We start from the raw sequence: 26,316 nt of genomic DNA, 5'->3' as shown, positions 1-26,316 counted from the left end.
CGACTTCTCCATCTCGTACTCCGCTCAATTTTGGGGGTCGAAGAGGACCCTCCAGTTAAGCAAGTGGTCTCAGATTTTCTCCCTGAAATTCCATCTTCGGAACCCCGCCCCTCCCCAGCGTCTCTCTTCTGTCAATTTCGGAGGGGTTACTAAGGGGGCGAGCCCCCCACCCGCGCGGGAGGGGAGGTGGGGGGAGTAGGGCCCCACCCCTCTCACCCCACCCCGCCCGCCCCGGGAAGGTGAGGAGGAAGTGGGCCAAGGGGGCGCGGTCGGCCGCTGACTCACAGCCGCAGGGTCGGGGGTGGGGTGGGGGTGGAGGTGGGGACTGGCGAGGAGTGCCGGAGTTGGGGGCCTGGCATTCGCCCGAGGTGGGCAGGAGGCGCCGGCTTCTTGGGTATGTAAAGCCTCCGACCCACGTACGCCCCGCTCTGACTCAGTTTCGCCTGCGGAGGACAGCAGGATCATCCCAGCCCTCAGGAGCGCCCGGAGGTGAGGAGACCCTCCCCGGAGCCCCCGCCCCCACACGCCGGCTCCAGGCTGAGCCCAGACACCCTCCGAGGCTTCCGCAGCGTGTCTTGCCGGCCACGCCCCGAGTGACGTCACTGATGTGGTCGCGCCCCTTGGGTAGAGCGCCACCTGGCCCGGGTGAGGCGCCCGAGCCCTGGGAAATCAGTTAGTTTCACGTTTACACATGGGTAAACTGAGGCCTGGAGACAGGGAATGAATCTGGCCTATGACCCTCTTGCCTGAGCCCCCAGAACCCGGAAAGCCACCAAGATCTGAGTGTAAAACCAACAATTCTCAGGGCCAGCTGACTAGGTGAGAGAATCCACTTTTCCAGCGTATTTCCAAGCCGAGTCCCATGTCCGGATGTTGTCCTGACCTCCTTTACCTGGAGAGCACTTCCTCCTTACAGGCCAAGCTCTGACATTAATTCCCCTCCCCTTCTCCACCCCACTCTGGGAGATCTTGAACCCTGATCCTCAGAGGTTATCATTGTTTCTCAGTGTGTCTCCTGAGGCTAAGTTGTCTGGGAGAAGGGGTAGACTTAATTTCTTTTTTCTTTTTTTTTTTTTTTTTTTTTGAGATACAGTCTCCCTCTGTCGCCGAGGCTGGAGGGCACTGGCACGATCTCGGCTCACTGCAACCTTCCCCTCCTGGGTTCAAGCAATTCTCCTGCCTCAGCCTCCTAAGTAGCTGGGATTACAGGCACGGGCCACCAAGCCCAGCTAATTTTTATATTTTTAGTAGAGATGTGATTTCACCATGTTGGCCAGGCTGGTCTCGAACTTATGACCTCAGGTGATCCACCTTCCTCAGTCTCCCAAAGTGCTAGGATTACAGGCGTGAGCCACTGTACCCAGTTGACTTAACCAATTTCCAGACCTCACTCACCCCAGCCAGGCCCGGCTCAGCAGCTCAACAAACTTATCTAGCTGAATGAGAACTCCAGTTCTGTGTGACCTTGGGTAACTGCTTTCTCCTCTCTGGGTCTCAGCTTTCCCATCTGTGAAATAGGAGGGGTGGTATTTCTGGGTGCCACTTACACTACAGCAACAGTCAGCAAACGTGGTTTTTTGTTTGTTTGTTTGCTTGTTTGTTTGTTTGAGACAGGGTCTCTCTTTGTCGCCCATGCCAGAGCGCAGTAGCATAACCAGGGCTCACTGCAGCCTCCACCTCCAGGGCCCATTCGATCCTCCAACCTCTGCCCACTGAGTAGCTGGGACTATAGGTGCACACCACCATGCCGGGCTAAATTTTTGTAGAGACAGGGTTTCGCTATGTTGCCCAGGCTAGTCTCAAACTCCTGGGCTAAAGTGATCCCCTGGCTCAGCCTCCCAAAGTGCTGGGATTGGAGGTATCAGTCACCATGCCCAGCCAGCAAACTTTTTCTGTAAAAGTTCAAATAGGAAATCTTTTAGATATGGTAGACATAGGGTCTGATTTACACACTCTTGACGGTTTTTCTTTTTACTTACAATCCTTAAAAAAATGTAAAAAAACTCTTCTTAGCTTAAGTGCTGTACAAAACAGGTAGCAAGACCCCTGCGTAAGAGAATGCTTGCATATGTACATAACAATCTTTATGGCAGCAGTGATGTGACAGCAAGAAATTGGAAATAGCTTAAATGTCCATCAAGAGGACAGGGGAGGCTGGGCACAGTGGCTCACGCCTGTTATCCCAGCACTTTGGGAGGCTGAGGCGGATGGATCACTTGAGTTCAAGACCAGCCTAGCCAACATGGTGAAACCCGTTTCTACTAAAACCAGAAAATTAACCAGGCCATGGTGGTACACGCCTGTAATCGCACCTACTTGGGTGGCTGAGGGGCTGAGGTGGGAGGATCACTAGAACCGGGGAGGCGGAGGTTGCAGTGAGCTGAGATCGTGACACTGCACTTTAGCCTGGGAGACAGAGCAAGACTCCTCAAAAAAAAAATTAAACAAAACAAAACAAAAAGATGAGGGCAGGGAATAGTGAAACCCTTGGACATCCCTTTCTGAAGCACAGAGTGAGCAACAACTAAAGGAGGTGTGGACTGGGCACGGTGTGTCATGCCTGTAATCCCAGTGCTTTGGTGCTTTGAGAAGCCAGGGCGGGAGGATCACTTGAGGTCAGAAGTTTGAGACCAGCCTGGACAACATAGTGAGGCCCCATCTCTTTTTTTTTTTTTTTTTTTTTTTTGAGACAGAGTGTCATTCTTGTTTCCTAGGCTGGAGTGCAATGGCGCAATCTTGGCTCACGGCAACCTCCGCCTCCTGGGTCTGAGCGATTCTCTTGCCTCAGCCTCCTGAGTAGCTGGGATTACAGGCATGCACCACCACGCCCAGCTAATTTTTGCATTTTTTAGTAGAGACGGGTCCATGTTGGTCAGCCTGGTCTCGAACTCCTGACCTCAGATGATTCGCCCACCTCAGCCTCCCAAAGTGCTGAGATTACACGTGTGAGCCACTGTGCCTGGCCAAGACCCCATCTCTAAAAAAAAAAAAAATTAACTAGGTGTGGTTTCATCCATCTGTGGTCCCAGCTACTTGGGAAGATGAGGTAGGAGGATTGCTTGAGCCCAGGAGTTCCAGCCTGTGGTGAGCAATGATTGTGCTATTATACTCCAGCTTGGGAAAGAGACTTAGACCTTGTCTCTTAAAAAAATGGGTGGCATGAAGTGTGTAAATGACTGGATGACACAGAATGAAAACATCCATTGAGTGGATAAAAAGTTGCCAAAGATACAAAGGGAATGAAAAAAATCAAGGAAACACCCAAAATACCATATATTAATATATGTAAAAAGTCCACTTTAAACTCATTGCAAGAGTTACCAGTGAGATAGAGTGTGGGATTCTAGGGAATTTGGTGGTCACAGAGATCTTTTTTTTTTTTTTTTTTTTTTTTGTAGAGACAAGATTTTGCTATGTTGCCCAGGCTGGTCTCGAATTCCTGCAATCAAGCTGCCTCGGCCTTCCAAATTGCTGGGATTACAGGCGTGAGCCACCACACTTGGGAGGTCTCAAGTCTGTCTTGAAAATGCCAAATTTGGCCAGACCTGGTGGCTCATGCCTGTAATCCCAACATTTTGGGATGCCGAGGCGGATGGATCACCTAAGGTCAGGAGTTCGAGACCAGCCTGACCAACATGGTGAAACCCCGTCTGTAGTAAATACGAAAAGTTAGATGGGTGTGGTGGCAGGAGAATAGCTTGACCCAGGAAGCGGAGGTTGCCGTGAGCCGAGATTGCACCATTTACACTCCAGCCTGAGAAACAAGAGTGAAAACTCTGTTGTTTTTTTTTTTAAAAAAAAGGCCAAATTTTATTCTGCTTCTAAACCTTCATACTGGTCGTTCCCTCTGCCTTAGAACACTCTCTGGGGTATTTGCAGAGCTGACTCTTCTCTGTCAGGTCCCTGCTCAATTGTCCCCTCCTCAGAGACCTTTCCTGATCCCCCTGTTTCAAAAGCTACCTCCCCCACCATGGAAAATTGAAGTGTGAGAGGGATGGAGAAAGACTTCATTGTATGCCATGTCACACTCTTTGCATTTCAAACCAAGTGAATTTATTGCCCATTCAAAACTGTGTAAATTAAATAAATTAAAATTTTAAAAATCGAAAAAAGTAAAAAAACCCGAAGTAGCTCCCCTAGTCATTTTCTCAACACATCCTCCTGTTTTATTTTGTTCGTGACACTAGTCAATGTGCGAGATGACTTTATTTTTTTTATTATTATTAATTACAGATTGGGCAGGAGAATGGCGTGAACCCGGGAGTCGGAGATTGCAGTGAGCCTAGAGAGCGCCCTTGCACTCCAGCCTGGGTGACAGACTGAGACTTAAGTCTCAAAAGAAAAAAAAAATTACAGATTGCGTCTTGCTATGTCGCCCAGGCTGGTCTCGAACTCTTGGGCTCAAGTGATCCTCCCACCTCAGCCTCCCCAAGTGCTGAGATTACAGGTGTGAGCCACTGTACCTGGCGAGATGACTTTACTTATTGATTCCCTTATTTGCTGTGTCTCATGACCAAGAGGTCAGCCCTACGGTGGCAAGGATCTTGGTGAGTCAGTCTGGCTCATGGCTGTGAGGCTAAGGCCAGGCACACAGCAGCCCTATAACATATTTGCTCACAGATTAGGCAAATCATGTTTGTTTGTTTGTTTGTTTGTTTGTTTGTTTGTTTGAGACGGAGTCTCGCTCTGTCGCCCAGGCTGGAGTGCAGTGGCCGCATCTCAGCTCACTGCAAGCTCCGCCTCCCGGGTTTACGCCATTCTCCTGCCGCAGCCTCCTTAGTAGCTGGGACTACAGGTGCCCGCCACCTCGCCCGGCTAGTTTTTTGTATTTTTTAGTAGAGACGGGGTTTCACCATGTTATTCAGTGTTTGTTTTTTACAAGAAAATGCATTTGGAATCACTTACGTAAATAAAGTTTAATAATCAAAACTCTACTTCCCCTCAAAAACAGATGAATAATAAGAAGGAAAGAGGTTATTGAACTGGGTGATCTCTCAGAATCTGTTCGGCTCTGAATATTTCAAAGACATTTGGTTGGGGGTTTTTTTGGTTTTTTTTTTTTTTTTTTTTTTTCGTTTTGGGCTTTTTTTCTTTTTGGTCTGGATGTTGGTGGAATTTCCCCTCTCGTAAGACTTTTCTGTGAGAGGGAAGTAAGAGAAGAAATAAGCATTTTGGGTTCCTACATTGGCCTTCCTTCCTTCCGCTGGTACATGTAGTTGGGGAAAGGGTCGGTTTTCTTCTTTAGTTCTGTTGAGGCCCCAGTGGAGCAAAGGGTTCCCAAAGGACAACAGCTGTCAGGTCTCCATGTCCAAAGCTGAGCCCAAATGCGTGGGGGTGGACTTCCCAGCGCCATTCTGCCCCTTCTGTAACACAAAATGTGGGAGAAGGTAATTAGAAATCCTGTCTTGTCTCCTGGCACCTCTTCCTTTTCCTTTGAGGGACCACCATACCCCATCTCACAATCCATTAAGGTTTGAATGGAGTGGACCCCAACCCCAAATGCGACCCCAGCCTGGCCAATCAGAGACACAGTGACTGGTCAGGTACGTGACCTGGTGTGGCCAATGAGAACCAGCCCCCAAAGACCACTGCGGCACAACTCAGGGGAAATTGGCAAACTCTCTTCACCGGGGAGGATAGGCTGCTGGGCTGTAAGCCTGGAGCTGCAAGTCTCTGCTATCTCAGGAGGAGACCCTGAAAGGGAATGAAGCCAACTCGGAGAAAATAAAAAGAGCCCATTCACGATGACATCATCTCTGACAACTGGATGCAGCCATGCCTTAAGACTCTGAACTCTTCAATTACATGGCCCAGTAAATTCCCTGTTGTGCTTTCCCAGCTTGAATTGGGCTTCCGCCTCTCACGACTCAAAGAAAACTGACAAATAACCTCCTTCAGCTACTGAGAAATTATCAACAGTCCTCCCTCATCAACATGATAATAACCAAACTCCCATCTCTGCCATGCAAAGGCCTTGGGGGCTCCGCCGGGCGTGATGGCTCACGTCTGTAATCCCAGCACTCTGGGAGGCCATGGCAGGCGAATCACTTGAGGTCAGGAGTTTGCGAGCAGCCTGGGCAACATGGTGAAACCCAGTCTCTTCTAAAAATACAAAATTAGGCCGGGCGCAGTGGCTCAAGCCTGTAATCCCAGCACTTTGGGAGGCCGAGACAGGCGGATCACGAGGTCAGGAGATCGAGACCATCCTGGCTAACATGGTGAAACCCCGTCTCTACTAAAAAATACAAAAAACTAGCCGGGCAAGGTGGCGGGCGCCTGTAGTCCCAGCTACTCGGGAGGCTGAGGCAGGAGAATGGCGTAAACCCGGGAGGCAGAGCTTGCAGTAAGCTGAGATAGGGCCACTGCACTCCAGCCTGGATGACAGAAAAAAAACAAAAACAAAAACAAAAAACAAAATTAGCCGGGCGTGATGGCGCATCCCTGTAATCCCAGCTACTTGGGAGGCTGAGATGAGAGTATCGCTTGAACCCGGGAAGTGAAGGTTGCAGTGAGCTGAGATTGCGCCATTACACTCCAGCCTGGGCAACAAGAGCAAACTCCATCTCAAAAAAAAAAAAAAAAAAAAAAAAAAAGGCCTTGGGGCTCTAAACCCAGATTTCTCCCTCCCATTTCTTCCCTGATCCTACTCCATGCCTTAGTCCACCACTACCTCTTTGGATATCTTCAAATTCTTAGCTATCTGGGCCCCATTACAGCTTCTTTCGTCTAAGACCTGAACCATACTCATATATGTCCTGATGGTATCTGCTGTGCATCCAGGCCTTAGAATTAGTCATTAGCATTCCCTGAATGTTTCCATCTTATTCTTGGATGTGGGAAGCACTTGGGCTGATGGGGCAATGTAGAGCATTGCAGGTCCACATTTCTTGGAGGGAAATCACAGTCTCTTCTTTGCATCTGCGTCTTCCTCATCATGCCTTGCACAATGCTTCAGGGCTGGGAGTAGGAATGTATTAATATAGCAAGCTGGCTGGGTTGAGTGGCTCCCACCTGTAATCACAGCACTTTGGGAGGCCAGAGCAGGAGGATCCCTTGAGCCCAGGAGTTTGAGACCAGCCTGGGCAACATAGCGAGACCCAGTCTCAAAAAAAAGAAAGAGAAAGAGAGAGAAAAGAAAAAAAAGAAAGGAAGGAAAGAAGAAAAAAAGAAGAAAAAGATGGCCAGGCGCGGTGGCTCAAGCCTGTAATCCCAGCACTTTGGGAGGCCGAGACGGGCGGATCACGAGGTCAGGAGATTGAGACCGTCCTGGCTAACACCGTGAAACCCCGTCTCTACTAAAGAAATACAAAAAACTAGCCGGGCGAGGTGGCGAGCACCTATAGTCCCAGCTACTCGGGAGGCTGAGGCAGGAGAATGGCGTAAATCCGGGAAGCGGAGCTTGCAGTGAGCTGAGATCCGGCCACTGCACTCCAGCCTGGGCAACAGAGCGAGACTCCGTCTCAAAAAAAAAAAAGAAGAAAAAGAAAGAAAGAAAAGAAGAGAAGAGAAAAGAGGAACAAAATATATCAGGCAAATCCCTTATCCTCACTGGCTTCAATTTCCCTGTCACTAAGAGGGGTGGGGGGATCCTCTCCTAAGAGAAACATTGGAGAACACAGGATCCTTACCTCTCTGCACTCTTCTGAGACCTGGCAGATCTGAGAATAAGCTTCAGCAATGACAGCGGCCCTGGAGAGCACAGGAAGGCCCTCAGGAGGGGACTCTCCTCCTTCCACCCCACCCCCATTCCACCCCACCCTTCCTCACCCCAACTCACTTGCAGTCCAGCCCTCCCCCAGGAGGTAAATCTGGGATGTCCTCTGAGGCCAGAGTCCTGAAAACTGTGTTCAGGCTGGGTAGCTCCTGAGCATCGGCACATAGTTCTGAGAAAGGGTCAAGAGTTAGGCTGGGCACAAGGGTGCAAGCCTGTAATCCCAGCACTTTGGGAGACCGAGGTGGGCAGATCACTTGAGGCCAGGAGTTCGAGACCAGCCTGGACAACATAGTGAAACCCTGTCTCTACTAAAAATACAAAAATTAGCTGGGTGTGGTGGAGCATGCCTGTAATCCCAGCTACTCAGGAGGCTGAGGCAGGAGAATCGCTTGAACCCGGAAGGTGGAGGTTGCAGTAAGCCAAGATTGTGCCTCTGTACTCCAGCCTGGGCAACAAAGCAAGACTCCATCTCAAAAAAAAAAAAAAAAGAAAAAGAAAAAGAAAAAGTTATGGCAGAGCCTTCGCTGGCTGACCACCCCTCCAGCTGGGCCCCCGGAGCCTGCTCACCAGCGATTCTGCGGCCCAGGGCTGCCTCCAGTGCGAGCTCCCTCCTGATCGCCTCCTCAGAAGGCCTAGGGGCCCCGGGGAAGCAGACCAGGATGCAGGTCATGTTGTCCAGGCTGCCCTGAAGCCGGTGGAGAAAACGGAGCCCAGTGGGGGAGAATCGAAGGCAGAGCTTCCCAACAATCCCCAAGTTCAAGTCCCCCACTTCATTCTGGTTATGCCCCTTTCTTTCACGTCCCATTCACCTGCCAGTCCTCTCCTACTGGGACCAAACCCGGTCCTAGGCCCTCCCTATTGAGAGAATAATGCCCTTTCCCTAAAGCTCTGCCCGCTCTGATGTTTACCTGCTCTTCCACCTTCCAGCACTAATCATACTTCAGGCCTGGCTCCTACGACCCAGAATCGCCCCATTCCAAAAGACCAAGCCCTTTGTCTTAAATCCCTTCCGCTAACTCTCCCCTCCTGCCTCAAAGCATCCCTCAGGCTCCGCTCCTGTATTTTGGCCCTGCCCACTTCATGCCACGCCCTTCGCTTGAGCCCCATCCCCTCCTTCTCTAGCTTTACTCTTGCCTCTGCATCAAAGCCGTCCTCCCCAAAACCCCGAGGCTTTCTCTCTTTGCTGCGCCAAGCCTCAAAGATACCACGCCACGCCCCCAGGACCTTGCACAGGCACGTGTCCAACAGCTGCGCGCAGAGAAGCTCTGGGGCCAGACCCAAGCGGAGGCGCGAAGCCACCATTCCCGCCAGGGCAGCAGCAGACATAGTGTCCCAGACGCCATCAGAGGCCAGGAGCATGAACTCGTCCTCAGCCTGGCGTGCCAGTGCAGCCACCTCAGGCTCCGCAGAAACAAGCTGTAGCTCGGGCGGCCTCCCCGGAGCCTCCTTGTAGGCAAAGTCGCCCAACGCTCGCGACACGGCCAGAGAGCCCTCGACGCGGCGGCGGCGGATGGTGCCGCCAGCGGCGTGGATGCGCTCGCGTTCCCGGGGTCGAAGGGGCCGGTGGTTCTCTGTGCTGAAGGCCACTGCACCAGCGCGGCTCAGCACCGCGCGGGAGTCACCGCAGTGCGCCAGGTACAGAAACCGCGGGGAGACCAGCAACGCCACGGCCGTGGAGCCGCCTGTTTCCACGCGGGGCCAGAGGGAGCGCAGGCGCTTGTCGGCGCTCAAGAAGGCTCGGCGCAGCGCCTCGCGCACGCCCTCGGGCTCGCTAGGCTCCGGGCCCAGCTCCTCGAGCACATGGTCTGGCAAATGGCGTGCACCGAAGCGGGCAGCTCGAGCCCCACCGTGGCCGTCGAGGACGGCAAACAAGGCCCAGCCCAGGGGCAGACCAGGTAACGAAAGCCAAGTGCAGTGGGCATCCTCCATGCGCGCGCGCCAGCCTTGCGCTGCGCTCGCCCCGAAGCGCAGGCCACAAGACGCCTCGGCACCCCCGTGCGGCCGCTGGGCGCGGCGCGGCGCTGTCAACAGAGACCGAGGCCCATCGAGGGCCCCGCGCCCCTCCTCTTCATCCTCCTCTTCCTCCTCCCCCTCCTTCTCCCTCTCCTTTTTCTTGCAAGCGGTCCAGAGGAGACGCTGCAGCTGGCGGGCCAGGGCCGCCATCCTTCAGCCCTGGGATCAGAAAGTCTCCACCCTGTACACCTGCCCGCCCCCTCCATTAATCCCCTCCGCTGTGAGATTTTAAACCATCTAAATCTCCTTCCTGTCCTTTGACCCTCTTTAGGCGGGTCACTAGAAGGAATTACACTTCTGGGTCTCCTCTCTTCTGCACCTACAAAGCGGGGTTTGGGATCTGAATCAGGAAAAAAAGAAAAAAGATAATACTGTATCAGTAGCAAACTATCACATAGTACTAATGTGTCGCACGCTGTTATACATCATCATCTCCAGTTTACAGATGGAAGAAGAAACAGAGTCACAGGAGTAACCAGTGTTACAGGGAAACTAATTCGAGAATCTGTGTTCTCAACATAACACCCAATCCAAGCTCCTCCCGCCTCCGTGATACAGCCCCCAGCCTCAAAACCTGTAAATACCATACTTGGCCGGGCGCGGTGACTCACGCCTGTAACCCCAGCACTTAGGGAGGCCATGGCAGGCGGATTGCTTAAGCCCAGGAGTTTGAGACCAGTCTGCGAAATATAGAGAGACCTCGTCTCTACAAAAATTAAAATTCAGCCAGGCGCGGTGGAACACACCTGTGATCCTAGCTACTCAGGAGGCTTAGGTGGGAAGATTACCTGAACCCGGGAGATCGAGGCAGCAGTGAGCCGTGATGGCATCACTGCATTCCAGTCTGGGCGACGGAGCGAGACCCTGTCTCAAAAACTATATATATATATATTTTTTTTTTTTTTTTTCTTTACTTTTTTTAGTTCGACCCCTCCCCTCTGGGGCTTCGGCTATTTTCTCTTCCAGGCCCTGCCCATCCAGGATTCACGCACACAGCTCCAGACCTTTCTAATTTTCGCACACTTGGAATCGCCTGGAATCCGACTCCACCCAGTTATATTTGAATAATTCCCCGTTGCTTTAGCCCTGCCCATGTTTGAGCTCCTCCGCGTGCCCCAAAAGTTTCTGAATCGTTTCTTTCGGCCCCCTTTCTCGCTCCCTCTGCAAATCTAGGCTCAGACCCTACCTCAGAGCATTAGAATCTTTCCACCCCCTCCTCAATGGCACCCCTAGCTCCACCCCAACACACTCAGGGATCCACACTCCTATCCTCTCTGCCAAGGCTCGTTCACCATCCTCTCCCGTGTCCCTCGCCCGACTCCAGGCCTCGGCCCCTCTTCCCCTAAAGGCTGCGCCCTCTGCGGTCTAGGCACCGCCCTTCAGGCCGATTTCCACTCCTTCCTGGCACTGTCGCCCACCCTCTTGGCTCCGCCCCTTTAGTAAGAAGGCCACGCCCCTCCGTCTGCTCCTCGGCGTTTCCCCGCCCCTCGCCCTCCCTCTGGTACCGCCCCGCCCATCCTCTGGCCCCGCCCCCGGCCGCGCGCTGCAGTGCCTTTCCCACCGCGGCCCCGCCCGCCCCCGCCGAGCCGAGCACAGGGCGGCGGCGGCGGCGGCGGCGGCTGCTGGAGCAGCCCGGGAGAAGGCGGCGGCGAGGATGGCAGCGGCGTCGTGGGCGCGGCGGAGATGAGCGCCCGCGACCCCGGGCCCAGGGCGGCGCAGCCGGAGTGGGCGGGGGTCCCGATGCAGGCCCGAGGGGGGCCATGGGGCAGGTCCTGCCGGTCTTCGCCCACTGCAGTGAGTAGAGGGAGGCTGGGGCCTGGGGTGGGCCCCAGACGTCCAGGTGGGGTACTCCCCGGTGTCCCCTCAGCGCTTGCCCGCAGGAGAGCCGGGGTGGGGGGAGGAGGCATAGGAGACAAAGGAAGCTCTCCCCTCCCCCGCTCTCTGGCGGCGACGGGGGCAGCCTGACCCGGAGGACCTGGACGAAACAGGGCGGAGGTGAGGGGCCACTGAGACAGCAGGCGAGGGGCGCGCTGCGCTCTGGGATGTGCCTCCCGGCCCCGCCCGGGAACGTGGACGCGCGCGGGGAGCTGTCCCCAGGCTCTGGTGCTGGCCGCAGCTGGCGGGGAGGGGGTTGAACGGAGGGTAGATCCAGGATGGAAAACAGGGGTCTGGCTCCTAATCACTCGTCTTCGCATCCCACCCCGTTTTCTGTCCAAGAGACAGCCCCGACCTCGCCCAAACTGTCCAACCCCCTGTCCCGGGAAAACAGCCATCCGTGGTTTGGGGGCAAGGACTCATGGGTCCTTAGTGGCCTTTACCACTGATTAATGGTAATCCTGGGGAAGACCCACACCACTCCAGGCCTCCCATTCCCCAGCTGAGAAAACAAGGTGAGGGCACAGGGCGTCAGATTTCAATTTCTAAACCGCATTGAGCATCATCTACGTGCAAAGCTCTGAACTAGCTCTAAGGGGTTGGATTCCCAGCTGAAAACGCCTAGCTTGATCCTCCCAATCTCTGAGCTCACAGCTGTAACAGTTCATGTCTACCGTTCTCTGTCCCGCACATGGGGGTTCTGACAGCTAGGGATTTCAACACCCTTAGATCTAGCCACTTCCATGTCTTGGGTGTCCCGATGCCAAAATGCCAAGAATTGGTGATTTCAGCATATCCGAGTATCATCCCAACATTCTAAGATCTTGTTGTTAACTTCAGATTACAAAGGGAGGACCATCTCATCTGTCCCTCCCCACCCCCCTTACCTCTCTGTCCTCACCTCCCACCCCTCTCCTCCTCAGTCACTCTTCTCCAGTCACATCTTCGCACCTCTCTGTTCCTCAGATGCCAATCTTGGTGCCTGGCTCAGGGCCTTTGCACTGGTTTCCTTCTGTACCTGGAAGTCTTCCCTGAACATCTGCATGGCTTCCTCACTTCCTTCAGATCTCTGATCAAACTTCCTCTTATCAGAGAAGCCTTCTTGACCACCCTATGAGAAACAGCACCCCTTCACTTTCTTCACTTTCTCTCCCCCTACCTTTCTTTACTTTGCTTCATATGCTCATCTGCACCCGACATTATATATTCACTTGTTTATTGTTTGTCTCTCCCAAAGAGTGTCAGCTCTAGGAAGGTAGGGATTTTGTCTGTTTTCTTCACAGCTATATCCCCAGGACCTAGAACAGTGCCTGGCACATAGTAGGTGCTCAATAAATGGTTGTTGAACGGATGAATGAATTGAAACCTCCTAAGATTCCTACTTTGTTGGCCACCCAGCCCAGCTTAGAGTCTTGAAGACTCTAAGATTAAGATTCTTGGATTTGGACTTCTAAGACTCTGAGCTTCATCAGGCAGTGATGCTAGGTTTTAGAGTCTGTGTGCAGAATGTTCTAAAAGTCCCGTGATTCAAATATTCTAAGATTCCAGGACTGGCACACTTCTGTGATTCGGACAGTCTAAGCTTCTAAGAGTCTTCGATTCTTTCCCTCTCGCAGAAGAAGCTCCGTCTACAGCCTCCTCAACCCCTGATTCCACAGAAGGTAAGTGGAGGGGAGCATATGAAGGGGTTCAGGGCTGGGCAGCTCAGGGGCCTGCTGAGGGAAACAAGGCTCTCCTTCACCCACTGCAGGAGGGAACGACGACTCTGATTTTCGGGAGCTGCACACAGCCCGGGAATTCTCAGAGGAGGACGAGGAGGAGACCACGTCGCAGGACTGGGGCACCCCCCGGGAGTTGACCTTCTCCTACATCGCCTTTGATGGCGTAGTGGGCTCCGGGGGCCGTAGGGATTCAACTGCCCGCCGCCCCCGCCCCCAGGGCCGCTCAGTCTCGGAATCCCGAGACCAGCACCCTCAGCCCAGCCTGGGCGACAGCTTGGAGAGCATCCCCAGCCTGAGCCAATCCCCAGAGCCTGGACACCGGGGTGATTCTGACACCGCCCCTCCATCCGAGCGCCCCCTGGAAGACCTGAGGCTTCGGTTGGACAAGCTGGGCTGGGTGGCCCGGGGAGTGGGATCCGGGGAGGACTCTTCCACCAGCAGCTCCACCCCGCTGGAAGACGAAGAACCCGAAGAATCCAACAGATTGGAGGCAGGAGAAGCTGGGGAAGGTGAGATGTCCGAGGTGCTGGGACCGAAGCCAAGAGGGGTGGGTGGTTTCTCCTCGGGGCACCTCCAAGAAGAAAGCTCATGGCCTTCTCTCTCTACCGTGTCAGAACTGGACCTACGACTCCGACTTGCTCAGTCCTCACCGCCCGAGGTCTTGACTCCCCAGCTCAGTCCGGGCTCTGGCACACCCCAGGCCGGTACTCCGTCCCCATCCCGATCTCGAGATTCGAACTCTGGGCCCGAAGAGCCTTTGCTGGAAGAGGAAGAAAAGCAGCGGGGGCCACTGGAGCAAGAGCCAATAAGGGGACAGTGCTTCGATAGCACGGACCAATTAGAATTCACGGTGGAGCCACGCCTTCTAGGTAAGTAACGTGTGTGAGGATGCTGCGTTGGACCACACAAGGCAAAGGGTGAGAGGATTTTGAATTAAAGGGACCAACCTCGCAAAGGAACAGCAGATAGTGGAAAAGGGAAAAGGTATTGTTACTGGCTAGACGTGATAAACTCCGCTCTTTTAAAAAAATTCCCCGGCCGGGCGTGGTGGCTCACGCCTGTAATCCCAGCACTTTGGGAGGCCGAGGCGGACGGATCACTTGAGGTGAGGAGTTCGAGACCAGCCTGGCCAACATGGTGAAACCCCGTCTATACTCGGGAGGCTGAGGCAGGATAATCGCTTGAACCTGGAAGGCAGAGGTTGCAGTGAGCCAAGATCGCGCCACTGCACTCCAGCCTGGTTGACAGAGCGAGACTCCTTCTCAAAAAATAAAAATAAAATAAAATAATCCTCCCTCTTCTGGAGTGCTCCTCCTAGTGGCTGATTTTGGACAGACCAAATTCCTGAAAAAATGCAGTTCTTTCCTTATTTAGATGTGGCCATATAATATTTATAAGTAAACTCTGTGCCTTTTAAAAACTCTTCTTTTTGGCCGGGCGCAGTGGCTCATGCCTGTAATCCTAACACTTTGGGAGACCGAGTTGGGAGGATCGTTTGAAGCCAGGAGTGCAACATCAGCCTGGGCAACATAGGGAGACTCGATCTCTATTTGAAAAAACAAACAAAAGCCCTCTTTTTCCTGACCACATCTATTGACCAGTTGTAAAATGACCCAGCCTTACTTTAAAATATGCTCCACCTCCAGGAACAGCTATGGAATGGTTAAAGACATCATTGCTTTTGGCTGTTTACAAGACGGTTCCAATTTTGGAATTGTCCCCACCTCTATGGACAGCCATTGGCTGGGTCCAAAGGGGCCCCACCCCCCCTACTCCTGTCCTCTGGGTTCTACTGAAGTGGGCAAAATCCCCGAGAAGCAGCGGTGTCCCCAGCCTCTCACTCGGAGCCGATATGGGGAGTAAAGGTGGGCTTGCGGAACGGGCTGGACGGGGGCTGAGGTCGGCGGAAGGGGGTCCGGACTCGCCCTTATCTCCTGCATCTCTGGAGCACGTTTGTTACTGGTCTGCTTCCCCAACGTTGCAGGCTGAGGCTAGGGGGCCTAGGGGCAGTCTAGGGAGGACCTAGAGGGAGAATGGGGTCCCTTCTCCTTCGAGCCAGCACTTTGGGGCCCAGGAGCAGGAAGGACCCCCTCCCCCAGCCTCGTCCCAGGCAGCGCTGTCACTCAGGGGCCAGACGAGCCAGAACAGCTGCGGGGAGGCCCCCTCCCCCCAGCATGCCTAAACTTAGCCCCCGCCTCAGGCGACCTGGCCCCTCCCCCATCCACTGGCGCCGGCCACTAGGAGCCTGCCTGGGAGGGCCCTGCGATGGGGAGGGAGGGGGCTGTCCTATTTCGAGGTAAATGAGAGATGCATTGGAAGGATACAGAAGTGAGGGGTGAGCCTCTAAGAGGGACAGGTCAGAGGGGTCAGTTGGAGGGAGAGTGGGAGGATAGAGAGGGTCTGGAAAGAAATAGAAAGGTACCGAGTTCCTGGTTTTCAGGACTCAAATGAAAGCAGACTACTAAAGTTTCTTTTTCTTTTTAAGCGACAGAGTCTGTTGCTCTTTCTGGAGTGCAGTGGTGGGATCATAGCTCATTGCAGCCTCGAACTCCTGGGCTCAAGTGATCCTCCCACCTCAGCCTCCCGAGTAGTTGGGACTACAGCCGCAGGCCACCACGCCCGGCTAATTTTCTTATTTTGTTTGTAGAGACAGGGTCTCACTATGTTGTCCAGGCCTCGGGTGATCCTCCTGCCTCAGCCTCCCAAGGTGTTGGGATTACAGGAGTGAGCCTAAAGTTTAGACAGATGAGATGAAGGTTGGGGTACAAAGGTCACTGCTCAGGGCTGAGGTTGGGTTTAGGAGATGTGTTTTAGGGTCTCAGAAAGGGGTCAGAAATTTGAGTTAGGCCCTGGAAAGGAGTATGGCGTTATTAATACATTTAGGACTTAGAAACATGTGTTGCTAAGGGCATCAAGGGGATATCACTTTACACCTGACAGATTGGCAAAAGTTAAAAAGAACTATGACCCACGGCAGGGCAGGATGCTGGGGAAAGATCTTTCTCTTGCTTCATGTGGAAATAAGAACTGTTATGGTCTTACTAGTAAGCAGTGTTTCAAAATTTAAGACATTAAAAATTACATATGACCGGGCACGGTGGCTCATGACTATAATACCAACATTTTGGGAGGCTGAGGTGGGAGGATCACTTGAAGCCAGGAATTCAACCTGGGCAATATAACGAGACCCTATCTCTACAAAATATTTAAAAATTAGCCAGGCTAGGCATGGCAGCTCATGCCTGTAATCCCAGCTACTTGGAAGGCTGAGGCACAATAATCTCTTGAACCCAGGAGGCAGAGGCTGCAGTGAGCTGAGATCATGCCCACTGTACTCCAGCCTGGGTGACAGAGGAAGACTTTGTCCAAAAAAAAAAAATATTAGCAAGATATGGTGATGCCACCTATAGTCCCAGTTGCTAGGAGGCCGAGGTAGGAGGATTGCTTGACTCTGGGAGGTAGAGGCTGCAGTGAACCGTGATCATGCCACTGCACTCCAGCCAGGGTGACAGAGTAAGACCCTTTCTCCAAAGCTAAAAATAAAAAATAAAAATAAGGCCGGGCGCGGTGGCTCAAGCCTGTAATCCCAGCACTTTGGGAGGCCGAGACGGGCGGATCACAAGGTCATGAGATCGAGGCCATCCCGGCTAACCCGGTGAAACCCCATCTCTACTAAAAATTACAAAAAAAAAAACTAGCCGGGCGAGGTGGCCGGCGCCTGTAGTCCCAGCTACTCGGGAGGCTGAGGCAGGAGAATGGCCTAAACCCAGGAGGCGGAGGTTGCAGTGAGCTGAGATCCGGCCACTGCACTCCAGGCTGGGCGACACAGCGAGACACTGTCTCAAAAAAAAATAAAAATAAAAATAAAAATAAAAAAATATGGCCGGGCGTGGTGGCTCACGCCTGTAATCTCAGCACTTTTGGAGGCCAAGGCGAGTGGATCACCTGAGGTCAGGAGATCAAGACCATCCTGGCTAACAGTGAAACCCCATCTCTAACTAAAAATAACAAAAAATTAGCCAGGCATGGTGGCACATGTCTGTAATCCCAGCTACTCGGGAGGCTGAGGCAGGAGAATGGCTTGAACCTAGGAGGTGGAGGTTGCAGTGAGCCGAGATCGCATGCACAATTGCACTCCAGCCTGGGCAATAAGAGTGAAACTCTGTCTCAAAAAAAAAAAAGAAAAAAAAAAAGACAAGACCAGGCATGGTAGCTCATGTCTGTAATCCCAACACTTTGGGAGGCCAAGGTAGAAGGATTACTTGTAGTCAGGAGTTCGAGACCAGCCTGGCCAACATGGTGAAACCCCATCTCTACCAAAATATAAAAAAATAGCCAGGCGTGGTGGTGCCATCCTATAATCTCAGCTACTCAGGAGGCTGAGGCAGGAGAATCGCTTGAACCCGGGAAGCGGAGGTTGCAGTGAGCCAAGACTGTGCCATTGCACTCTAGCCTGGGCAACAGAGCGAGACTCCATCTCAAATAAACAAACACATAACCAGTCCACCCAGCAATTCCACACTGGAAATCTATCTCAGAAATAGCCGCTCCAGGAGGTGAGAATATCTGTTGAAGGATGTTGCTTGCAGCTCTGCTTGTGGTGAAGGGATTAGGAAACAAATTGACCCAGCAATAGGTACATAGTTAAATAAAATGAATGACAGCATAGCCACAACACAGAATACTATGCAGCTCTTTAAAAGAATGAATTAAGGCCAGGCGCGGTGGCACATGCCTATAATCCCAGCACTTTGGGAAGCTGAGGCAGGCGGATTGCTTGAGGCCAAGTGTTTAAGACCAACCTAGCAAACATAGCAAAACCCCATCTCTACTGAAAATACAAAAATTAGCCAAGCATGGTGGCATGTGCCTGTAGTCCCAGCCACTCAGGAGGCTGAGGTGGGAGGATAGCTTGAACCCAGGAGGCTGAGGTTATAGTGAACCAAGATTACACTACAGCACTCCAGTCTTGGCAACAGAGTGAGACTCTGTCAAAAAAACAAAAAAGAATGAATGAATTAAAAGCTAATTGGGGATGGTGGTTCACATCTCTAATCCCAGTGCTTTGGGAGGCCAAAGGTGGAGGATCACTAGAGCCCAGAAGTTCGAGGCTGCAGTGAATTATGATCACACCACTGCACTCCAGCCTGGGCAACACAGTAAGACCCTGTCTTTGGGAAAAAAACAGGAGAGGGAGCTATTTCAGTTGATTAGGAGGAAAAGTGGAGTGAAGTATGCATGATGCAGAAAAGTGTGTATGTAATTCCATTTGTCTTTTTTCTTTTCTTTCTTTCTTTCTTTTTTTTTTTTTTTTGAGACAGAGTCTTGCTCTGACTCCCAGGCTAGAGTGGAGTGTCGTGATCTCAATTCACTGTAACCTCCACCTCCCAGATTCAAGTGGTTCTTGTGCCTCAGCCTCTCGAGTAGCTGGGATTACAGGCACCTGCGACCAAGCCCGGCTAATTTTTGTATTTTTAATAGAGATGGGGTTTCACCGTGTTGGCCAGGTTGGTTTTGAACACCTGACCTCAGGTGATCTGCCTGCCTTGGCCTCCCAAAGTGCTAGGATTACAGGTGTGAGCCACCATGCCCAGCATAATTCCGTTTTTCATAAGAAATGACCAAGAAGCATCAGTTTGTATTTCTGTGTCCACATATAATTATATGGGGAGGAGTAAAATTAATGGGACTTGCTAGATGGTTAACTTGGGTTTTCTAGAGGGAGAAGAAGGGAGATAAGCATGGAAGAAAAGAGGGCACTAAAAATTTGAGGCCTAGCATGGTGGCTCACTTCTGTAATCCCAGCACTTTGGGAGGCCAAGGTGGGTGGACCACGAGGTCAGGAGTTCGAGACCAGCCTGACCAACATGGTGAAACCCCGTCTCTACTAAAAATACAAAAATTAGCCGGGAATTGTGGCACATTCCTGTAATCCCAGCTACTCAGGAGGCTGAGGCAGGAGAATCACTTGATCCAGGGAGGCGGAGATTGCAGTAAGTGGAGATTGTGCCACTGCACTCCAGCCTGGGCAACAGAAGAAAAAAAAAATTTTGCAAATCAGGCTGGGTGCTGTGCCTCACACCTATAATCCCAGCATTTTGGAAGGCTGATGCGAGAGGATAACTTGAGGCCTAGACAACACAGCGAGACCCCCACCTCTAAAAACAGAAACAAGGCCAGGTGCAGTGACTCATGACTGTAACCCCAGAACTTTGGGAGGCCGAGGCAGGCGGATCACAAAGTCAGGAGATCGAGACCATCCTGGCTAACATGGTGAAACCCCATCTCTACTAAAAATACAAAAAAATTAGCAAGGCGTGGTGGCAGGCGCCTGTAGTCCCAGCGACTCAGGAGGCTGAGGCAGGAGAATGGCATGAACCCGGGAGGTGGAGCTTGCAGTGAGCCAAGATAGCACCACTGCACTCCAGCGTGGGTGACAGAGCAATACTCCGTCTCAAAAATAAATAAATAAAATAAAAACAGAAGCAAAAAAAAAAATTAGCTGAGTGGTGGTGCATGCCTGCAGTCCCAGCTACTGAGGAGGCTGAGGTGGGAGGATCACTTGAGCCCAGGAGGTCGAGACTGCAGGGAGCTATGATGGCACCACTGCCCTCCAGCCTGGGCGACAGAGTGAGACCCTGTCTCTCAAAAAAAAAAACAAAAAAACAAAAAAACACGGAAATCAGGTTATGCTCAAACAGGTGTGTCAAGGAGTCATTTTTCAGCTGTAGGACAGGGAGAGGGAGGTGAGGAGACCAGCCAGGTTAGGAACAAGCCCTGATACTCCCCACCCCTCCACAGTGGCGGACTTGCTGTACTGGAAGGACACGAGGACGTCAGGAGTGGTCTTCACAGGCCTCATGGTCTCCCTCCTCTGCCTCCTGCACTTTAGCATCGTGTCCGTGGCCGCGCACGTGGCTCTGTTGCTGCTCTGCGGCACCATCTCTCTCAGGGTTTACCGCAAAGTGCTGCAGGCCGTGCACCGGGGGGACGGAGCCAACCCTTTCCAGTGAGAACCCCTGGCCCCTGACCTGAGCCCCTGTCGTGACCCTAAAGCATGACCCATGACCTCAAATCAGGCACTTACTCCCACCCAGACCCCGACTCATCTTGATTGTTTTTCATCCCGATCCTCTCACCTACCCTCCAGTCCTAATCTCCAATCCTAACCTGGTACCCTTCATCCTCGATCCCTGACCCTGACCCTGACCCTGACCCCAGCCCTCTACACGTGGTTCCTTGGGGCTGCCCCTCAGTCCTAACTCTGGTCTTCTCCCGGCCGCCATTCCTCGCCCTTGTTTCAGCTGCGCCTGCACCAGTCTGAGCTGGTCACCCATTGATCTGCCCCACATTCCTTTGTCCCCGCAGGGCCTACCTGGATGTGGACCTCACCCTGACTCGGGAGCAGACGGAACGTTTGTCCCAGCAGATCGCCTCCCGCGTGGTCTCGGCGGCCACGCAGCTGCGGCATTTCTTCCTGGTAGAAGACCTCGTGGATTCCCTCAAGGTGGCCTGGAGCTCTCAGCCCCTCCTGGGTTCCCCTCTCACCTCTGCACAGCTAGCGGGTGGGAGGGTGACTGTTGGGTAAACTCACAGGTGGGAGGGAACTCCGGGTGGGCTCTGCTGACCCTGACCTTCACCCCCAGCTGGCCCTCCTCTTCTACATCTTGACCTTCGTGGGTGCCATCTTCAATGGTTTGACGCTTCTCATTCTGGGTGAGCTGGGAAGGCTGTGAGGGGCAAGGGGAACTTGGAGTCTGGTGGGGGACAGGGCTCCAGATGGAACTGTTCATCTCTTGGGAACACCCTGACGCCCCCCGTCTCTGTACCCACAGGAGTGATCGGTCTATTCACCATCCCCCTGCTGTACCGGCAGCACCAGGTGAGCGTGACACCCTCAGCTGTCAGCACCCCAGCTGAACATGGGGGGACTGACCATCTCTTTCCAGAACCAGGGTCCCATTGACAGATGTCCCAGCCAGACACAGGTGTCCTGGCTGTGGCACCTTCTAGATATAGCCAGAGTCTAACTAACATGTCTTATCAGCATCAGCCAGGGACAGGCTTTTGGTTGGTTGGTTGGTTGGTTTTTGTTTTGTTTTGGATTTTTTTGAGACAGAGTCCTGCTCTGCTGCCCAGGCTGGAGTGCAGTGGTATGATCTTGGCTCACTGCAACCTCCGCTTCCTGAGCTCAAGTGAGTCTCCTGCCTCAACCTCTGAGTAGCTGGGATTACAGGCATACGGCCACCATGCCTGGCTAATTTTTGTATAAGCAGAGATAGAGTTTTGCCATGTTGGCCTGGCTGGTCTCAAACTCCTGACCTCAAGTGATCTGCCCGCCTCGGCCTCCCAAAGTGCTGGGATTACAGGCGTGAGCCACCGTGCCCAGACTTCACTGCTTTTTTTTTTTTTTTTTTTTTTTTTTTTTTTGAGATGGAGTCTCACTCTGTTGCCCAGGCTGGAGTACAATGGTGTGTGATCTTGGTTCACTGCAGCCTCTGCCTCCCAGGTTCAAGCGATTCTCCTACCTCAGCTTCCTGAATATCTGGGATTACAGGTGCCTGCCACCATGCCTGGCTACTTGTATTTTTAGTAGAGACGGGGTTTCACCATGCTGGCCAGGCTGGTCTCGAACTCCCAACCTCAGGTGATCCACCCGCCTTGGTCTCTCAAAGTGCTGGGATTAGGCCTTCACTCTTGATTTTAACTGACATGTCAGTTAAATGCCACTGCATTCCAGCCTGGGTGACAGAGCAAGAGTCTGTTTCAAAAAAAAAAATAGCCGGGTGCAGTGGCTCACGCCTGTAATCCCAGCACTTTGGGAGGCTGAGGCGGGCGTATCACGAGGTCAGGAGATCGAGACCGTCCTGGCTAACACAGTGAAACCCCGTTTCTACTAAAAATACAAAAAATTAAGCCGGGCGTGGTGGCGGGCACCTGTAGTTCCAGCTACTCAGGAGGCTGAGGCAGGAGAATGGTGTGAACCCGGGAGGCGGAGCTTGCAGTGAGCTGAGATAGGGCCACTGCACTCCAGCCTGGGCGACAGAGGAAGTCTCCATCTCAAAAACAAAAAGCAAAAAACAAAAAACCCAAAAAATAAATAAATAAAATCAAAATAAAAGAGTGGGATGGCTGTTGCCCAGAAGACTGACATTAACAGGACCACTGACATCCATCCTATCCAGAGAAAGGAGGATAGACTGACAGCCCCTTCTCCAGCACAGCTGGGAGCCACATGATAATATGCCCTGCCAGTTAGTCCTAACTCTGTCCTTCACAGGCTGGAATCACCAAGACTCACAATTAAACTGTATTTAAATCAGGCCAGCCACAGTGGCTTACAACTGTAATCTCGGCACTTTGGGAGGTTGAGACAGGAGAATTACTTGAGGCCAAGAGTTCAAGACCAGCCTCGACAACATAGTAAGACCCCCATCTCTACAAAAAGGTTAAAAATTAGCCAGGCATGGTGGCACACACCTATAGTCCCAGCTACTCTGAAAGTTGAGGCAAGAGGATGGGTTGAACCCTAGGAGGTCAAGGCAGCAGTGAGCTGTGATCATGCCAGTGCACTCCAGCCTGGGCAATAGAGCAAGACCCTATCTTAAAAAAAAAAAAAAAACAGGCCGGGCGCGGTGGCTCAAGCCTGTAATCCCAGCACTTTGGGAGGCCGAGACGGGCGGATCACGAGGTCAGGAGATCGAGACCATCCTGGCTAATATGGTGAAACCCCGTCTCTACTAAAAATACAAAAAACTAGCCGGGCGAGGTGGTGGGTGCCTGTAGTCCCAGCTACTCGGGAGGCTGAGGCAGGAGAATGGCGTAAACCCGGGAGGCGGAGCTTGCAGTGAGCTGAGATCCGGCCACTGCACTCCAGCCTGGGCGACAAAGCGAGACTCCGTCTGAAAAAAAAAAAAAAAAAAACAGTCTGGGCATGGTGGCTCATGCTTGTGATCCCAGCTTTGGGAGGCTGAGGCAGGTGGATCACTTGAGGTCAGGAGTTTGAGACCATTCTGGCCAACATGGTGAAACCCTGTCTCTATTAAAAATCCAAAAATTAGCAAGGTGTGGTGGTGTGCACCTGTAATCCCAGCTACTTGGGAGGCTGAGGCAGGAGAATCGCTTGAACCCGGGAGGCAGAGATTGCAGTGAGCCGAGACTGTGCCATTGCCCTCCTGCCTGGGTGATAGAGCGAGATTCCATCTCAGAAAAAGAAAAAAGAAAAGAAAAGAAAAAGAAAAAAGAAAAAAAAATCCAAAAATTAGCCGGGCATGTTGGTGCACACCTGTAATCCCAGCTATTCGGGAGGCTGAGGCAGGAGAATCGCTTGAACCCAGGAGGTGGACGTTGCAGTGAACCAAGATCATGCCACTGAACTGGGTGACAGAGCGAGACCCTGTCTAAAATAAAATAAAATAAAATAAAATAAGATAAGATAAAATAAAATAAAAAAATAGTAAAAATTTTTTTAAAAAAACACTAGTATATAAATCAATCCACTCAAGGACTCGGTGACCAATACCAGTGCCATCTGTTCTCACCCTACCCCACAACACACACATATGCAAACTCACTCAAAGGTTAATCATAGTACCCAGGACACGGCCTCACTGCCAGATACTTGTGCGTTCCACCTGACATCACTCTCCATACAGAGTATGGCCCAACTGACTGACCCTACAACTGGCATCTCTGGCATCTGATGTATTCTATGAAGTTTAGAGCCGGGGGTGGTGTCGTGGGCCACTCCTCACAACTCCTGATTTGGAAGTTGGGGAGGAAGCAGCCTCCTATGTGACTAAAGAAACCCCTCCAATCCCTTTTTTCACCTTTTTTGGTCTCCCCAGGCTCAGATCGACCAGTATGTGGGGTTGGTGACCAATCAGTTGAGCCACATCAAAGCTAAGTAAGAGCATGGGGCAGAGGTCGACGGGAGGGGGAAGTGGGGGAGCTTGGGAACCTTTCCTTTCTACTCTCCTTGTCCGAAAACCTCCTGGTAATGTCCCCTTGAAAAGGATGAGGAGGCAATTCCAATGCAGGCCACTAGGTGGAGGGCAGGAGCTAGCTTCGGGCTCTTGGTCAGTTTCCCACCCAGCTTTCCCCGTAGTCCCCAGATGCCACCCCCCCGTCTTTTGCCCCACCTCGTGATCCCACTTGTTTCTCCTTCAGGATCCGAGCTAAAATCCCAGGGACTGGAGCCCTGGCCTCTGCAGCAGCCGCAGTCTCCGGATCCAAAGCCAAAGCCGAATGAGAACGGTGTCTCTGCCCGCAGGACGCCTGCCCCCACCCCCAGCAGCCCTCTGCCCTCCTCCATCTCCCGTCCGTTCCCACCCACTCCCCTCCTCGGCCTGAGTCTTTTCCCGGTGGGTGTCAGGATCACTCCCACTAGGGACTCTGCGCTAATTACCTGAGCGGCCAGGACTACATTTCCCAAGAGGCTCTGCTCCAGGAGTCCAGGAAAGACGAGGCACCTTGGCCGCGGGGCCTGCTGGGACTTGTAGTTGCCTAGACAGGGCACCACCCTGCACTTCCGGACCCGCCGCTGGAGGCGCTGTGAGGCGTAGGTGTCTCCTGGACGCTACTAGCCCCTACGCCGGGGCTTTGCATGGGGCCCAGGGGAGGCCTGAGCTTGGATTTACACTGTAATAAAGACTCCTGTGGAAAACTCAAGGCCTCCTGTGCTTCCAGAACCCTCCAGTGTTCACCTTTCTGCACTGAAAAGCACTTGACACTCCAGGAGAACCTTCCCCATCTCTGGGGAAGAAGCTCCCTCTGCCATCTGTGTGGGTTATGAAATGATTGAGGGGAGGCTGGGCACAGTGGCTCACGCCTGTAATCCCAGCACTTTGGGAGGCCGAGGAGGGCGGATCACTTGAGGTCAGAAGTTCAAGAGCATCCTGGCCAACATGGTGAAACCCCATCTCTACTAAAAATACAGGGTGTGGTGGCACATACCTGTAACTCCAGCTACTCGGGAGGCTGAGGCAGGAGAATCGCCTGAACCCAGGAGGCAGAGGTTGCAGTGAGCCAGGATCATGCCACTGCACTCCAGCCTGGGCAACAGGGCAAGACTCCATTAAAATAAAATAAAAAATCTCAACTGGGAAAGGAGGAAGCAAAGGGACCCATGGGGACACTGGAAGGAGACTGAGGTCTAAAGATCCACAGACCTGGGTTTGAATCCTGGCTCCACTACCCCTTGGTTGTGTGACCTTCAGCATATGACTTCACCTCTCAAAGCCTCAGTTTCCTCAGATGTAAAACTCATTAGGCCGGGCACGATGGCTCACATCTGCAGTCCCAGCACTTTGGAAGGCCGAGGAGGGAGGATCACTTAAGGCCAGGAGTTCGAGACAAGTTTGGGCAACATAGCAAGACCTCATCTCTACAAAAAAATTAAATAAGAAAAAAAGAGGCCAGGCGCAGTGGCTCACACCTGTAATCCCAGCACTTTGGGAGGCCAAGGAGGGGGGATCACCTGAGGTCAGGAGTTCAAGACAAGCCTGGCCAACATGGTGAAACCCCATCTCTGCTAAAAACACAAAAATCAGCTGGGTTTGGTGGTGGGCGCCTGTAATCCTAGCTACTCGGAAGGCTGAGGCAGGAGAGTCGCGTGAACTCGGGAGGTGGAGGTTCTAGTGAGCTGAGATTGTGCCACTGCACTCCAGACAGGGCGACAGAGCAAGACTCCGTTTCAAAAGGAAAAAAAAGAAAAAGAAAAAGAAGAAAACTGTCAACCATGACTATACCTATATGTAAAGCCCTTGGCATGGGGCCTGGCGTATAATAATAAATGCACAGTAAACAGTTATACTATTGTTTCCCAAACCTCAGTCATTCCCCGTATGACCTTCATCATCTTTCTACTACTTATTCTGCTATTTATCTAATATTTTTCTTGAAAATTGTTTTAGGCCGGGCGCAGTGGCTTAAGCCTGTAATCCCAGCACTTTGGGAGGCCAAGACGGGTGGATCATGAGGTCAGGAGATCGA

At 52.4% G+C, this 26,316-nt stretch overlaps 2 protein-coding genes across 4 annotated transcripts; one reads left to right on the top strand and one right to left on the bottom strand.

Annotated features, from left to right (window-relative positions):
* Positions 1-4,778: 4,778 nt before the first annotated feature.
* On the bottom strand, positions 4,779-9,877 carry LOC105478668 (protein phosphatase, Mg2+/Mn2+ dependent 1N (putative)). Its single transcript, XM_071087151.1, has 5 exons — positions 8,939-9,877; positions 8,282-8,399; positions 7,778-7,883; positions 7,629-7,689; positions 4,779-5,363 (listed from the first exon to the last, which is right to left on the bottom strand). Exons 1-5 carry the CDS (start codon positions 9,875-9,877, stop codon positions 5,295-5,297), a joined length of 1,293 nt encoding a protein of 430 aa, XP_070943252.1. The 3' UTR covers positions 4,779-5,294.
* Positions 9,878-11,271: 1,394 nt separating this feature from the next.
* LOC105478552 (reticulon 2) lies at positions 11,272-24,993 on the top strand. 3 transcript variants are annotated; one of them, XM_011735975.2, is made up of 11 exons: positions 11,380-11,521; positions 13,219-13,263; positions 13,353-13,832; positions 13,938-14,192; positions 14,970-15,188; positions 20,125-20,332; positions 20,692-20,830; positions 20,970-21,039; positions 21,159-21,205; positions 24,171-24,229; positions 24,493-24,993. In XM_011735975.2, exons 1-11 carry the CDS (start codon positions 11,488-11,490, stop codon positions 24,572-24,574), a joined length of 1,638 nt encoding a protein of 545 aa, XP_011734277.1. In that variant the 5' UTR covers positions 11,380-11,487; the 3' UTR covers positions 24,575-24,993. The 3 variants fall into 3 exon arrangements, with proteins under 3 accessions (XP_011734274.1, XP_011734277.1, XP_011734275.1); XM_011735972.2 differs by lacking the exon at positions 14,970-15,188 and having other exon boundaries at positions 11,272-11,521; XM_011735973.3 differs by lacking the exons at positions 11,380-11,521; positions 13,219-13,263; positions 13,353-13,832; positions 13,938-14,192 and having other exon boundaries at positions 14,963-15,188.
* The last annotated feature ends 1,323 nt before the right edge of the window (positions 24,994-26,316 follow it).

This window comes from Macaca nemestrina, chromosome 20 (genome assembly GCF_043159975.1).
Source record: "Macaca nemestrina isolate mMacNem1 chromosome 20, mMacNem.hap1, whole genome shotgun sequence".
Taxonomy (NCBI): domain Eukaryota; kingdom Metazoa; phylum Chordata; class Mammalia; order Primates; family Cercopithecidae; genus Macaca; species Macaca nemestrina.
Note: the sequence above shows the minus strand (reverse complement) of the source record. Positions and strands in the feature narration are given on the sequence as shown.

What these genes read in the sequence shown, in the direction of transcription:
- LOC105478668 (XM_071087151.1), bottom strand. Translation starts at nt 9,877, where the DNA reads ATGGCGGCCCTGGCCCGCCAGCTGCAGCGTCTCCTCTGGACCGCTTGC. An exon ending in TGGACACGTGCCTGTGCAAG is followed by an intron (nt 8,400 to 8,938) that starts GTCCTGGGGGCG and finishes CACCGGCTTCAG; the next exon opens with GGCAGCCTGGACAACATGAC. An exon ending in CCTGGGCCGCAGAATCGCTG is followed by an intron (nt 7,884 to 8,281) that starts GTGAGCAGGCTC and finishes ACCCTTTCTCAG; the next exon opens with AACTATGTGCCGATGCTCAG.
- LOC105478552 (XM_011735975.2), top strand. Translation starts at nt 11,488, where the DNA reads ATGGGGCAGGTCCTGCCGGTCTTCGCCCACTGCA. An exon ending in AACCCCTGATTCCACAGAAG is followed by an intron (nt 13,264 to 13,352) that starts GTAAGTGGAGGG and finishes CACCCACTGCAG; the next exon opens with GAGGGAACGACGACTCTGAT. An exon ending in AGCCGATATGGGGAGTAAAG is followed by an intron (nt 15,189 to 20,124) that starts GTGGGCTTGCGG and finishes ACCCCTCCACAG; the next exon opens with TGGCGGACTTGCTGTACTGG.